Source organism: Mesoplodon mirus (assembly GCF_964341445.2).
Source record: "Mesoplodon mirus genome assembly, chromosome: 12".
Classification (NCBI taxonomy): Eukaryota; Metazoa; Chordata; class Mammalia; order Artiodactyla; family Ziphiidae; genus Mesoplodon; species Mesoplodon mirus.
Window position 1 is genome coordinate 32707578 of NC_138988.1, and position 15731 is coordinate 32723308.

Below are 15731 nucleotides of genomic sequence, written 5' to 3' on the forward strand. Positions count from 1 at the left end.
CAACGAAGAGTAGCCCTCGCTCACTGCAACTAGAGAAAGCCCGCGCACAGCAACGGAGACCCAACGCAGCCAAAAACAAAATAAATTAATTAAAAAAAAAATTTAAGGAACATACTGCACTCAATAAAAATTAACTGGTAATTTAAAAGAGTATTTAGATTCACTTCTTCAAGGAAAATACGTTATATAGTCATCAAATACTAAAGGGCTTATATATTCAAAGTAATGACATTTAGAACTTACCTCTAAAATCTGACTAGCTCTAGGTAGTGAGTGCCCGTCAGCCTGGATCACCATTACCTGACTGGGAGACTGTGACAGAATCCTAGAATAGCTAGCAGAAGTCTAACAACAAAAAGAAAAACAAGGGCACTTTTTTGTCTAGTATTAAATACATGCAAAATTTAAAGGTCCCCAAAGCACTACCCAAGGGACACATGGTATATACTTATGTTTGATAAGCAATCACTTATGTTTGATTTGATAACCTTGTAGTGGATACCACATGGTCAGTGGTAGAGTTTTGTGGTCATCTATAACATCATGGAGCTCTTTTATAGGAGCCTAAAGGAGGTGCCAGGGGCCTTTACACTCACCTACTAACATAGTAAGACTATTTACAGAATGCAAACAGAGTAGCTGAGGTGGTCATAATTTAATTCAAAATAACATTGTTTTAAAATACCATATGAAAAGTGAGTTTTAAAAAAACGAATAAGCTTCAAAAATAAGCTTTATGAGGGACTTCCCTGGTGGCACAGTGGTTAAGAATTTGCCTGCCAACGCAGGAGACACGGGTTCGAGCCCTGGTCGGGAAAGATCCCACATGCCGTGCAGCAACTAAGCCCGTGCACCACAACTACGGAGCCTGCGCTCTAGAGCCTGTGAGCCACAACTACCGAAGCCCGTGTGCCTAGAACCCATGCTCTGCAACAAGAGAAGCCACTGCGATGAGATGCCCGTGCACCGCAACGAAGAGTAGCCCCCGCTCACCACAACTAGAGAAAAGCCCGTGTGCAGCAACAAAGACCCAATGCAGCCATAAATAAATAAATAAATTAAAAAAAAAAAAAGCTGATGATATAAACAAGGCTTAGCATTAAAAAACTACAATTAAGGTATCTTATATTCCATAAGTGCCTGATTTTGATACTTTTACCTTAGCCTGATCAAGAATTTGAAGTTTTTCCCATACTATTTTATCACTTTCAGATTTTTTCCATGGATTATTCCATTTTTCAGAAGCTTCTTTTTCTTTCTTCTTTAAAGCAACCTGTTCATCTGTAAATAATGTCCTTTTTAAAAAAATATACAAAAACTGTAAAAAAAAAATGACGTAAACAAATCATGACCTTCTTAAAGAGTGCAGATTCCAACACAGATCAAAACTGTTTTTTAGGAAGGAGATTAACTCACAAGACAGAGAAGAATTTTAAGGATATGGAATAAAAGAAAATGTTTAATCAGAACCAAATTTAAGTATGGCATAAATGGATGTAAAAATGTTTGTTTTACTACAATTATAAATAAGGAGCAATTTTTTCAGAACATATTTTATAGTATGCTAATTATTGTGAGGTTCTACTCTACAGTAATGTTCATTTATTTATTACTATAAGGCTTAAAAGCTAGAACTCTGGACTCAGAGAACTCTGGGGTCAAATTCAGGTTCAACCACTTCCCGGCTGTGTGACTGTGGGCAAAATGATGTTCATCCCTCTAAACCCCATTTTTTATTCTGTGAAATCAGAGTAATAATAGCGCCTATTTTCAGTATAGGGCCTCACACAAAGTAAATATTTAATAAATGTCAGCCATTATTATTTATAACTGCTGAAAAGTAAAGTACATAAAATCATGTGTCCAAATTTGTACTGAAAAAACATTTAAAGCTGCAATTATGATATAAAACACATCAGATCTCCAAACCTTCTGATACTGCTACCATACATTTAATTTCTTTATTATTCTATTACTTTGACTTCCAACATCAATTCATTCCCTATTTCTTCGCTTATCTTTTTCTAGATCACCTGTCCTGGAAGGGTTGTGACTAACTGGCAGGACTTTCCAGTTCAGTGGACAGTGAATCCCATCTTCATGCTTTTAGTACAACTATTCCTAAGTACAACTATTACCTTGTTTACTTTCCAAACTCTGATACCTGGACCCTAAGTCTAGTCCAAGAAGTAACAGGAGTTTCTTAGTTATTATCTTACTTTCCTTAAGACCCTACTTAACAGAAATTATAACTTTTTCTGTTATGATGTCTACAGACTGAAAAAAAGAAATAAGCTTATTTTTGTATGGGATATACTGATTGATATCATATTGATGATTCTTGATTAGAATGTTTTAATTTTTAAAATGAATTATTTTTAAATAAAACCATCTTTAACCCATAGAATTTCTGTAATGGAAAAATATGAAAATGGATTCTCAGGAAATGAGAAATGTTTAGGAATCTCTGAGCTCCAGAAGGGTACTGATGATATTAATGTTCATCTGTGGCTTTTGGTGCACACCACAGAGCAGCAAACAAAAAGATATAACATAAGGGAATGTGAAATCACAAAGTTTCTTATGCCATTTGCAAAGAACTACTCTAGATGGTGAATGTTATAAAACAAGGTTTTTGATAATATCATACTGCAAGATGTACTTCATCCTCAATATACATTCCTTAAGCCAACAAAACTATAATAAAATGTGCAATAATTACCTACCAAGCTCTTTCCTCCACTGGGCTTTTTTTGCTTCCAACAAACCTCTATCACGTTCTCTTTCTCCCAGAGTACTGAATATGTCAGCTGGTTTCCATATATTCTCTCTAAGACAAGACACAAAAAATAACAGAAACCTTATCATATGTTTCTATATAACTTACTCCATAAATATTAAGTAATAAACTTTTAAATAGCTCTAGTCTTCAGAGTAAATATTTCACATACAAGTCAAGGAAAAGTAAAACCATATTCCCAAGATGACCCCAAAACAACAGATGTGAGTTACATACGTGGCAATTTTCTGCTCATACTGATTAGATGTCACCTGATTTTCATTTAAAACAGACTTTTTTTTATCCTGAACAGATGAAATGGCCTCAGTTTTTTGCGGAAGTCCCATGATGTTCTCATCCTTTGGCTGATCAGGAATATTGTTTAAATTTAGACTATACTGACCTAGAAGGTAAAATGCATGCTTTAAAATGAATACTAAAATTACATCTATTATAATACCTTATCTTGATACAGTTACACAGTTTTAAAAAAACACGGCTTTACACATCATCTAATTAATCACCTCTTACAGCAGTCCTTGCAGTGCGTATTACGATTCCCTTTTTGTCAAAAAAGGTAACTGAGCCTCAGAGGTTAAATGACCCAGAGGTATGGCCATAGCCATACAAACTTTTGTTTCAAATAAGAAAACAAGCAACAACCAAAAAAACCTCCATTTACTCTTGCCAACAACACTTTTACAAATAATATAAATGATAATACAAATCACAACTTAAAGGAGAATAAATGCAAACAGCTTTATAAAAAACTCATTACCTTGCCCTTATTTTTCTCATTTAGCTGGGAAAGCAATCAGTGATGAACTTTTCCATGGACCACTGTCTCTATATCCCAGCTGTATCTATTCCAAATGTTTTACACAGGGCTCATATGCTTGGCTCAAAAATTCCTCAATGTGATAGTTCTCCCAATGGAGAGAAAGCATATCTAATATGCAGGTCATTATATGATTAGGCAAATTCTGCTTTTAACTTTGTTGATATCATCTCTCATTACGCCCAGTAAGTTTTTATTTTTTGTTCTTTGAGCTAGAATTCTAGCCTTAAAGATCAAAGTTAGCTCCCTGACTTTACAAAGAATAATCTATACCAAGAGAAGGCAAATGACTCCATTTTGAGCCCCTTGGGAGTGCTAAGGAGCTACCTGGTCCCCAGACCAGTTGTGGGGCCTCTTCCTGGTGACTGTTAATTTTATTTTTATTTATTTCACGGTTGCTTAACAAAATTTTAATAATATTTCTATTCATAGTCACAATTCCTTAGCTCAAAGCTGAAACTAGAAGGCTTTTAAAAACATAATACAATACCCTGACTAGTAAAATAGAAGGCATATAATATGCCATTACTTCCAAGTCAGTGTTTTACGCTGGTTAAGAAGATAGTGCTGCCAATTCGTAGCAAGGATTGAGAGTCAGGAAGAGCAAAAGCCGGGGCCAGGAAAATAATCCTTTTCAGCAACTCATGTCAAATCTTCATAGCAAAATTCCCTCGTTTTTCATTAGAAATACAATAGCAATTTTTTAGAACATTTTACATAATTAGTTTTCATGTAAGTAAAGCCTCCTACCTTCCAAAATTAGTACAACAGCTTTCTGTACTAAAATCTAAAATCCACAGAAACTGGGTTTCTTAAGGCCATGGTACATGAAAATAATATTCTGAGCATTAACCTTAAAACATGGCATATTTTAACTACAAAAGTAATTCTGCCTATGAGAATGTTTTCTAAACGTTTATTTATTTATTTATTTTAAACGTTTATTTTAAAACACTGTTACATGTTAAACTAGAATTTAAGAGGCACAGTTATGTAAAATCCAATGAAACTCAAATTCTAAAACTTACATATTGATAAAATTAATATTAAAACTTCAGAAAAATCTTACTTGTTTCCTCCTTTCCATTCTCAGTCAGGGAAACTGATTTATTTCCTTGGTTTACAGTCATCAAAATCTGTTGTAGTTGGTCTTGTGTTAGACACACCAAACTGCTCTTCACATTTTCAGCTGTGATGTGCTTTTTGCAAGGCTTCTGTTTAGCTACTACAAATGCATTTATGCTGTTTCTAGTCTTCTGTATATTAGGGGTTGCAGGTGAAATTTCTTTCTGTATATGAAGATGGCCTTTATCTGCATACTGCTTGCACAAATCCTTAGTGGGTGAAAAAGTCATACTATTTTTTTCACTTTTTGCCAATGAAGTTTCTGAACCAATTCTCTTCTTTTGCGAAAGTTTTTCACTCCTGACACAAGTATTTTGTGATTTCAGAATGTATCCAGTTTGTTTATTTCTTAAAGGACATTTTGCAATCTTGGTCTTATTTCCCATCTGCTAAAACACCAGAAATTTATTCTTTACAAGAGCCCACGAAAAATCAACAATTATCTTTATATAATCAGTGATAAGTCAGGCTTCGCAACTTTTTTTTCTCATTTTGCTAGTTAGATAATATACCATGAGAAACTAACACTCAACCTTTGCAAATCTTCACTTGAAAGCTTCATTAACAACTGGAAATTATTATTTTATTTCAGGATAATGAAGATTACAAAACAACTTTTATTCTAGGCGTTTACAGTCCATTCTGCTTCAGCTTTGAATCTCATGTCATGATTCTAACACCCACACTACCTTTCTTTACAGGCATTTATACACCAGTAGGTTACTAGCCCTTATTCCTTGAATAACTTAGCTTGTGGGTCACCACCCCTCTCTCTAACCTAACTCCTGTCTTAATTATTGGTGCTTTCATGTTCTTTCAATACCCTGGCCTCATTTCCTTGACCTCTGTTCCTATACTCTTATCTTCCATGCTACCTCAGTTACTCATTGCCACAGTGATATCTTATACTGACCTTGTAACTACCCATAACTGTAATAATCTCAATTTCAATAAGAACCTCCAGTCATAGGCCTTAGCACTAGTCAGTGCCTCTACTTGGGACATTATTCCTTCAGATTTTACATGGCTCATTCACTCACCACGTTCAAATCTTGGCTCAACATCACTGGCTCAGTGAGGTCTTCTCTGAACACCCTATTAAAAATTGCAGGCTTGGGCCTCCCTGGTGGCGCAGTGGTTGGGAGTCCGCCTGCCGATGCAGGGGATGCGGGTTCGTGCCCCGGTCTGGGAGGATCCCATATGCCGCGGAGCGACTGGGCCCGTGAGCCATGGCCGCTGGGCCTGCGCGTCCGGAGCCTGTGCTCCGCAGCGGGAGAGGCCACAGCGGTGAGAGGCCCGCATACCGCAAAAAGAAAAAAAAAAAGAAAAAAAAAAAAAATTGCAGGCTTCCTGATCTAACTTCACTCCCACCTCCCTAGCATTCCCCACTTTCCCAAGGCTACTGTGCCCGAAATGACTGTGCCCCTTCCCTTTCTCTCATGTTTCTCTATAGCACTTTTGTCCTGTAATATTCTATATTTATTTTGATTATTTTTTGCCCATTTCACCTTTTTTTTTTCCAATTTATTAATTTATTTTTGTCTTCATCGGGTCTTCGTTGCTGTGCACAAGCTTTCTCTAGTTGTGGCGAGCGGGGATACTCTTCTTTGAGGTGCGTGGGCTTCTCAATGCAGTGGCTTCTCTCGTTGCGGAGCGTGGGCTCTAGGCGTGCAGGCTTCAGTAGTTGTGGCTCGCGGGCTCTAGAGCGCAGGCTCAGTAGTTGTGACGCACGGGCTTAGTTGCTCCGCGGCACGTGGGATCTTCCCAGATCAGGGATGGATCCCGTGTCCCCTGCACTGGTAGGCAGATTCTTAATCACTGCGCCACCAGGGAAGTTCCCACCTTTTTCTAATGTAAACACTACAGGGCAGAGATTTTTTTTTTAATTTATTTATTTTATTTATTTTAGGCTGCACTGGGTCTTTATTGCTGCCCGCGGCTTTGTCTAGTTGCGGCAAGCGGGGGCTACTCTTTGTTGCAGTGCGCGGACTTCTCATTGCCTGTGGCTTCTCTTGTTGCGGAGCACGGGCTCTAGGCGTGTGGGCTTCAGTAGTCGTGGCACACAGGCTTAGTAGCTCTGCGGCATGTGGGATCCTCCTGGACCAGGGCCCGAACCCGTGTCCCCTGCATTGGCAGGCAGATTCTTAACCACTGCACCACCAGGGAAGCCCAGGGCAGAGATTTTTGTTTGCTTTGTCTATTGCTGTGTCCCCAGTATCTGAACAGTGAGTGGAACAGGGTAGGTTTCAGTAAATTTTTGTTGTATTACTATCTTCAACCATACCATTTTAAAGACTGAATTCTTTCTCTTTCTCCCCCAAATTAGCTCTCCTTTCCAAAATATCTCATTTCTGTAGCACTGTTGTTCTAATCTTTCAGACCAGCAACCATGGAGTCATCTTTGACTCTTTATCCTCCTTCACGGTCTTCTTTAGCTTACCAGCAAGTACTGGTCATTCCTTCCTTCCAAATATCTTTTTCTCCCCTTTTACGTGACAATACACCTAAATTCAGGTTTTCATTACCACACTACTGATTACAGCTTATCTCAAATCTATCCCACTGTACATTTCTGCAAACCCATCTAACATAAAATAATTCAACAGTCATTCAATAAATACTAAGTATTGCTTTTTAGGTGATCAACACTATGGGAAAGATGTTGGAGGTATAAAATGAGTAAGACAAGATTCTTGTTATCAAGGAGTGGGGTAGATGCCACATGGCTTTCATCTGGCTCATCATATCCAAAATGTCCTTGTCTTTCAAAAATGACATAATACACAACCACACTTTGACCAATAAATCAACCCCATTTTACCTTTCTTTTTAAAATGTACCTGTATTATCAGTAGTAAAATCTCTTTATTACCTTCTTCACCTCACCTATACCCTTTTACTCCAGGCTTTAGACTTTTGATAATACCAATACCACAATCTAAAATGCCCTTTTACCCTCCTATCTCTGTGGCTATTTTTATATAACTAACTCTAAATGAGAGGTGGCAAATTCAAATACGTAGTGTAAATTAGCCTGGGTGGGAACTAGGATAACTGAAGAGCACTTTTTTTGTCTAAAGGAGGTAGCCACCCCTCAGAAGCAGCCTACATTGCCAAAGAGGAATCTGAGTCTACTTGCTAGATCATCCAGTACTTCAAGAGAACCAAGAATGCCATATTTTACCTTAAAAGTTCCATTTTTTAGACACTTACAATTCATTCTAGTTTTTGAAAACCACTGTGTGGATTAGGCAAATTATCAGCAGACTGCACATAGGTTACAGAGCTAAGCTCTGCCACCCCAGTCTCCAACGACTACAGCTATTACTAATCCTACCCTTCTTTGACTCATACTGACATTTTTGGGATCATTAACAGCTGAGTATGTCAGTTCTCTAATCAGTTTCTCACTCAAACTGCTAAGAAGTGTAGTGTATTCCCTAAACGTATCTTAAAAAGTCTCTCACTTTTGTCCCCTTCTTTCCATTCTGCTAGCCACCATGCTTCAGGGTCTCATAAGACTCTCCCTGGACTAATATAATTGGCCCTTAAGTAGTGTCTCTGTTATGATAATCTGTCCCTCAAACAATTGCCTGAAGCCCTTTCCTACAACACAAATCATATCTAGTCTACTTTCAAAAATTCTTTAACGCTCCCTACATGCAAATCAAATAAGTTCAAACCCTCTGTGTATACATTTAAACTCCTCATGATTGTAACCACCCTCCCTAAGTTTTATGTTCTACATTCCCCGCTGATATACACACTATCCCCCAAATGCAAATTATGTTTTGTACCTTGGTATTTTTGCCCACTATTTTCTCTGAGTTTAGAATATACTACCCTACTTCTTTCACTATGAAAATCTCCTTCACCTTTTAAGTTCTAATTAAAGTGTCACCTCATTTATGAAGCATTCCCTGTCTCCCTGAACCACAAAGACCTGCTTTCCACAGTTTTCTTCTTTTTATAACCCTAGTATGGCACACATTTTATTCTACATGTATTATATAGTTATTTACCTGACTGACACCCCTGCTTCTAGGAAACATGAACTAGGTTTTACTCCATTTTTCTCTCAGTCACAGAACAAACAAAGCCAAGAATGGAGCTGTACACACATATGGAGTTTTACAGCTGCAGTAAATCCTTGTTAAACAGAAACCTATTAATTAGAGCTCCAATTTAACTAGAACTATTTTGCCACATTCCACTTAAATCAGAAGTAACACACAGAAAAAGTCATCTAAAAATTATGTAATAAAAAAAAGGGGGTAGCAATGTCTGGCATGAGATCAATATACATGCAGCTCAATCCTGAATACGTTTGTAGCTTAATGCCAGAGAAGAGCAATGAGTGAAGGCAGCAAAAAAATCCATGAACTACCAAATAAATATTCAATTATGTTCAGGTTAATTAATAGGAAAAAGCAATCTAGCCCAAATCATTTCCCAAGTGTTTACTGGATTAGATGAATTTTAATACATCAAATAGGTCTTCACATCATCAACATTTTTAGGTAGCATGCTGTTCTCTTACCTAGTTTTGATTGTACCAGTACTTTTCCTAATATTAAAAATATATATAAAGACAGCGTCCAATGCATTTAACGCTGGCCGACTTCACAATTTGTATAGGGCCAGGATCCCAACGCCAGAAAGAATCAGAGAAGATTAACATTTTAAAATATAAAATGTGCTACCTAGCACTAATATTGTATACATCTTTTAGTGTGTTACCATTCTGACTCTCACACACAGAAATACCTGCGAAAATTTTAAGATGTTTTATATTTCAACTAATTGTGAGATAATTTTGAGGTTAGAATTTATAAATTACCCATGACACTGAATCATTAATATTTCTCTCATTTATCTTCCTATAAAAGCTTAAGAAATTAGACTGGTAACCATCTTTACTTCATATTTATTACCACAGATTAAAGAAAAGTACAGGAGAGATTTTGAAAGAATTAAAGTACTCTGACCACAGTTTGTTAAACTTGATGATGATGAGATAGAGTTCAGTGTTTAAAGAGCACACTATGTACACGACAGGAATTCAACCTGTGAGGAAGAGGAAAAACAGAAATGTAGGTACTATAGTCACTTAGGAGCTTACCCCAGTAGAAGAAAAGCACTATGATGAGTGAATTCATGAATAACTTACAGAAAAGAGAATTCAACATGTATCTACAGAACTGTGAGATTTTGGAAACTAAAAAACTGATTAAATCAATAAAAGGAAGACAGCACTACTGTTTTTGGTTTTTGTCTTCTGTGAAGAGCAAAGAAAGAAATAAGCATCTCAGGAACCTAAATAAGGGAAGAGAAGCTCCTTGAAATAAAGTCAATATAGAAAGGAGATTTAGGTTGCATCAGTATTTTTTTCCAGCTTTACTGAGATTTAATTGACCATTAAAAATCATATATATTTGGGCTTTCCTGGTGGCGCAGTGGTTGAGAGTCCGCCTGCTGATGCAGGGGACACGGGTTCGTGCCCCGGTCCAGGAGGATCCCACATGCCGTGGACTGGCTGGGCCCGTGAGCCATGGCCGCTGAGCCTGAGTGTCCAGAGCCTGTGCTCCACAACGGGAGAGGCCACAACAGTGAGAGGCCCGCGTACCGAAAAAAAAAAAAAAATCATATATATTTAAGGTGTAAAATTTGATGATTTGATATATGTATACATTGTGGAATAATCACCACAATCAAGCTAATTAACATACCCATCACTTCGCATAGTTACCATGAATCAGTATTTTGGAATCCCAAAAGCAAGAGAAATAAACCCAAACAATCTGCTTTAAGACAATAAATAATTTAAGATCAACATCAGCAGAGACTTATTAGTTACTCTGGAAAGAAGAATCCTAGAATAAAAAAATCCCTAAACTGCTAGAAGAATTTTGTAATGATTCTACCAAAAGTCCAAGACTAGTAACTTTGTTTATTACAGGCATAAACGGGGATCTCCAGATGTTCTAAGTTGGTTAAAAAGATAATGAAATGTCTTCACAAATGTAGTGACTATAGCACATCCATTAAGGACACAATCGAAGAGGGAACATGTGTGACAGAACTGAGGTCAGGTGAAGATAAAAAAAAAAAAACTATGTGTAATAGTTGATTTCTATCTAGGAGCATGAAAAGGAGCACTGTATTTGTTAATGTGACTCAAATAAGAACAGTTAGTTGTAATTTTTTTTTTTTTTTTTTTTTTTTTTTTGCCGTACACGGGCCTCTCACTGTTGTGGCCTCTCCTGTTGTGGAGCACAGGCTCCGGACACGCAGGCTCAGTGGCCATGGCTCACGGGCCCAGCCGCTCTGCAGCATGTGGGATCTTCCCGGACCGGGGCACGAACCCGTGTCCCCTGCATCAGCAGGCGGACTCTCAACCACTGCGCCACCAGGGAAGCCCCAGTTGCAATATTTTAATAGGGCAGGGTTAGGAAAAAACTATACAATCTGTATTCTGTGATTAAGGGAACACGCAGGGTATGTATATACTGTGTATGTGTATATGTGTGTGTGTGTGTGTGTGTGCATGTAATAATTTTTAAAGGTAGCTTGTGGAATTACTCTGATCAGCGTTACCCATTTATCAAGTAATTGATATGTTGGGTTCTCAAGCAACTTTTCCACCTTGATTAAACCAGGAAGAAACAGCAAAGCCATCAAGGGTTCAGAGTTGAAGAGAAAAGGGCCACATCACCCAAACCAGTCTCTATTCAAGATATGGAAAGACAGACTTTAAGATGCTGCAAAATAAAATGGGCTACAGTAAGTTATAGAGGGGGAGAGTAGAAATTTCTGCTGCTTAATGGAAAAAGAAATGGGAAACAAGAAAAGTAGTGGTATCAAAATTTTGAAACAGTAATGTATTTTGTAGAAAAAGGCACTGTGGGTTCCTGATAAAGAAAAATAATTTAAAAGGAACACTATTATTTAGCTCAAGTGTAACCTCTTAGAGGAGAAAGCTAAATGCATGTAAGATTTTGTCAATCAAATACATCTTTTTGGTGTGGGAAAATGCAATTTGAGTATGAAAAAAAAATTTTGCTTTAAAGTTTGACTATTTTTAAAGATGTCACGAGTTGCACTGTCCAGTACAGTAGCTATTAAATTAAAAATCAAACAATTAAAAATTCACTGGCCACATTCAAGTGCTTAATAACTACACATGGCTAGTGGCTATCATATTGGACAGCACTGATCTTAGAATATTTCCATCACTGCAGAAAGTGTTACTGGACAGAACTGATCTAGAGAAGTGAGTTCTAGGAGACTTTTTAAACTGAAAAATTATGATTCCATTTCTGTAAAAGGACCAGCCTGAAAGCAAGGTATAATAACTTTTGACCATCATTCCAAACCCTTTGTAACAGTTTGACAGGAATTATTTTCAAACCACTGTAAAGTAAACTTCATTTTACATTTGAAAACAAGTCAGGTCAAAGTCATTTGGCTTACCTTTACAGAAATTTTTGATTTATGTTCTACAAAAGAAAAAAAAATTACTAAACTATCAACTGAAAACATACTAAGGCAGTCACAAAGAAAATTTTAATTAACATTATTTTAAGAAGATATTAAGTAAAAATATTAACCCTCAAAGCATTAACTTTAGGTCCTGAGTGTTCTAACTTTTACAGTGTGGTTCAAGTATTTATATTTCATTTTTGTTTATTTTCCAAGGTAAAATTATAAACAGATCAGAGAAAAAGAAAATAACGTGAATGAAGAGAGTACCAAAGCATACTCTGAGCTTTAAAACTAAAACTAAAAAATGACTTTAAAACTATGGTCTTATTATAAATTGAATTTTCTCAAACAATACATTCTTTACATGCACAGAACATAACTGCATAAGTTTTACCTAGATCATTCATTAGACAATAAGCATATTTGCTATATACAAATATAATAAAGAAACGTTACAAATGAAATATACTGGAACATTAAATTATATGAATAAATACTGACAGTGGTAAGCAGTGATGTAATCTGACTTTACTTGGCTAAAAATAAATTTGAGGAAGTTAGGGAAACCAGCTTTTTTTCAAAGTGTCATTTAAATATTCCACTACAAGCAAAAAATCTGTTAAACAACTACACATTTTTCATAGGAATTTAAAAGTTAATATTTTAGATTTCTAGTAATATAGCATACCATATGGAGACAGTATTAGCTTGGTTTTTCCATCCAATAATTCAGTTTCAAGCTTTAAACCATCTCTGCAAAATAAAAGAAAGTTGTCTGTCATTTTTAAGAAACAGCAGCATTTTAAATAGACAGAAATGCTCAGTTGAACCTTGAAAGTAAATTTGTTCTCCTGAATTTATAAAGGAATCTTGTAAATATTAAACCATTTAAAAAAATTTCTATAGATGTTCACTTTTCTTTTAAAAATTGGTGTATAGTTGAAACCATTCTTTTAATTTAAAACACTTTTCAATTCAACATAAAATTTAAAACTTCATGGAGAAAATTACTGAAACTTTCCAACAATACAAACAATTTCTCATCTTAAATCTGAAACTTCATTTTGTTACTGACAAGGAATAAATTAATCTGGTTATCGTAACATCATTTAATTCTTCTAACTCTAGACTGGAAAAAATAATGCTGTTACAAAACTCCTCACCTATGTTAATGGAGCAAAACACATCTAGCTACCATTTATTAGCTTCATAATGGTCTCATGACAAACATATTCTATGGCCTGTTAGAACAGTATTTGAAAATGAAGCTGTAAGATTGCCACCACGGTTATTAACTGCTTGAGCATGGAGTTCTACTCTATTCTGAATATTTCAACTAATACATATTCACACTTAGTGACACTTTTGTAACTATCACAGCAATACATCTATAATAAACTTTGCCCGCTACACTTTATCTGTGCCTGTCAAACGCCAAGAGCACGAAGTAACAGTAGATACTACCAACGAAACTTGTACGTCTGTTAAGGTCCTAATAAAAATTCCACTGAAAACAAAAACAGCAGTACACACAGTTATTTTACTGTTTTAGTGAGCGAGAGAGAAAAGACGTACGCCAACACATATCAACAGGGACAAAAATGACGTCCAAGGGACAAAATTAAATCTCGCGGGCCAAAAAAAGAAACACGAAATTTGCAGTGATGCTAAGGTTGGGGAAATCAAACGATTTCAACTTACTAAGATAAAAACACCATAAAGAATGGGTTTTAAGGGTTTCCCGGTAGCACAGTTACAAACAGTTCATGTTTACGTCGGTGAAACTTAAGCAAAAGAAAGACCTTGAATAAAACCGTAAAGTACGTCTATTCAGCACTACCGCGTTGCAAACGCCTTCAGGGGCGGACTGTCTTGTTTCTTATCCCTAGATTCTAGAACATAGAAAGCATTTGCTAAACGAGGTGCACGAGTGTAAGTTTGGTGACTTTTCATCTTCTTAAAATATCAAACTTCCCAGTGGTGATAAACCACGCAACAGTCCTTTTTATTTACTCAACCACTACTTAATGAGGGCCTATGAGGTGCCAGGCACCGGTGATACACGACTCCTCGAGAAGCCTCGGCTCCCGGCACGTAGGCCGCTAAGCTCCTCTGGGCGCTCCCACACTCTGCAAAGAACCACCAGACAGGGTCTTAAAGCACCAGGGACTGGGCCAGGATTTCCCCCCAGGAAGCCGCTACGCTTTATCTCTCCACCTGCCCTCACCTTTTATCTCCTCTCACGCCTCTCCTCCCTCTCCCTCCTGAGGTAAATGAGGAAGCGGAAAGGAGGCACGCACAGTTTCGCGAGTTATTAACTGGAAAACGGAAGGCTGCGGAGGCTGTAAAGGCCGACCCAGCCCCTCGCCCCCTCAACCTCAGGAAGCCGGGCACAGCTACTTGGGGCGCCGCAGGCCTGAAAGGCTCCCCGCGAAGGACTCCAAGAGCCAACCCAGCCTCACCCGCTCTCCACGGACAACTACCTTTCTCTCCACAGCTTACCCTAAGTTCATGGCGCGAACGGCTGCGCTCTCCACAGGACGCTCAAGCCTCTTGTATACGTCGGTTGCCGCCGCCGCTCAACAAGCGCCACGCCGATTGGATACAGTGATGCCGGCGAGCTGGGAGAGCGGGCCAATCAGGGTTGAGCGTGCTGGCACTTGCGCTCAGCGGGGCGGGGCTGTCGGGGAGACCCTCTTGATTCGCCCCACCTGGTCCGGACTCTAGAATGTTGAGGGTACTTCTTTCCTCGGAATTGTAGCCCTAAGAGTTCACAGGGAGCTCTCAGAGAAGTGCCTCAGCTCAGGTGGAGGTGGCTGGTTAAGCAACTTGCCTGAGGTCTGCGTCAAGCTATGTAACCCTAGAGCCCATGTTCCAATCTAGCGTTACATGAATCTAACTGCTATTCATCCTTCAAATCTTAATTTAAACGTCACTTCCTCCATGAAGCTCCTCTGGAATCCACTAGTGGGTAAATTAGGAACCCATTTTCTGGACTTCCCAGTCCCTGCCCTTTCAATCAGGGTTACTTATACATTTCAGATCCTGTGTCAGAGTGAACTTCAGAGGGGCAGAGTTGGTTTTTGACACCTATATACCCACAGCACCTGGAACTGAACAGTACAGACAGTAAATATTTGTTAAACGAATACACAGAAAAAGTTTTTAATGCCAACAAAAACCTTATTAAATTTGGCAATGATATTTCATGATGAGGATGCCCGTAGATATAACGCAGTTACTAAAAGTTTACGAATTTTCATCTATTTACTCTTAAATGATTTTTACAAACTACAGCTGTAATAAATGAGGCACACTGAATTCTTACGGTACATTCAGTGAAAACTCAAAGATATCTTTTAGTATTTATTTATGTACCTGGCCTGTGGAAGATATATTTAAATAAACATTTGTTAATTTATTTGACTGAATAAATGAACAGGTACCAATGTATATTTGATCCTGTGTTGTTTTTTGTTTTCGTTTTAAGGAAAAGTCGTCTGT

General features: G+C 37.6%; 1 protein-coding gene across 13 annotated transcripts in view; it reads right to left on the reverse strand.

The window, feature by feature from the left end:
* The window catches only part of CCDC66 (coiled-coil domain containing 66), a 62540-nt gene extending 47741 nt beyond the window's left edge, over nucleotides 1-14799 (reverse strand). For 2 of the 13 annotated variants that reach the window (XM_082637436.1, XM_082637440.1), the window contains exons 1-7: nucleotides 14730-14798; nucleotides 12916-12980; nucleotides 12216-12241; nucleotides 4687-5131; nucleotides 3017-3182; nucleotides 2727-2830; nucleotides 1160-1281 (exon numbers count right to left, since the gene is read on the reverse strand). In XM_082637436.1, the coding sequence (XP_082493562.1) occupies nucleotides 1160-1281; nucleotides 2727-2830; nucleotides 3017-3182; nucleotides 4687-5131; nucleotides 12216-12241; nucleotides 12916-12980; nucleotides 14730-14740 (939 nt within the window). In that variant the 5' untranslated portion in view covers nucleotides 14741-14798. Of the gene's footprint in view, nucleotides 1-243; nucleotides 346-1159; nucleotides 1319-2722; nucleotides 2831-3016; nucleotides 3183-4686; nucleotides 5132-6250; nucleotides 7996-12215; nucleotides 12242-12915; nucleotides 12981-14029; nucleotides 14051-14689 lie in introns of those variants that run through there. The other 11 variants (XM_082637435.1, XM_082637442.1, XM_082637431.1 and 8 more) reach the window with 11 other exon arrangements.
* Nucleotides 14800-15731: the final 932 nt, after the last annotated feature.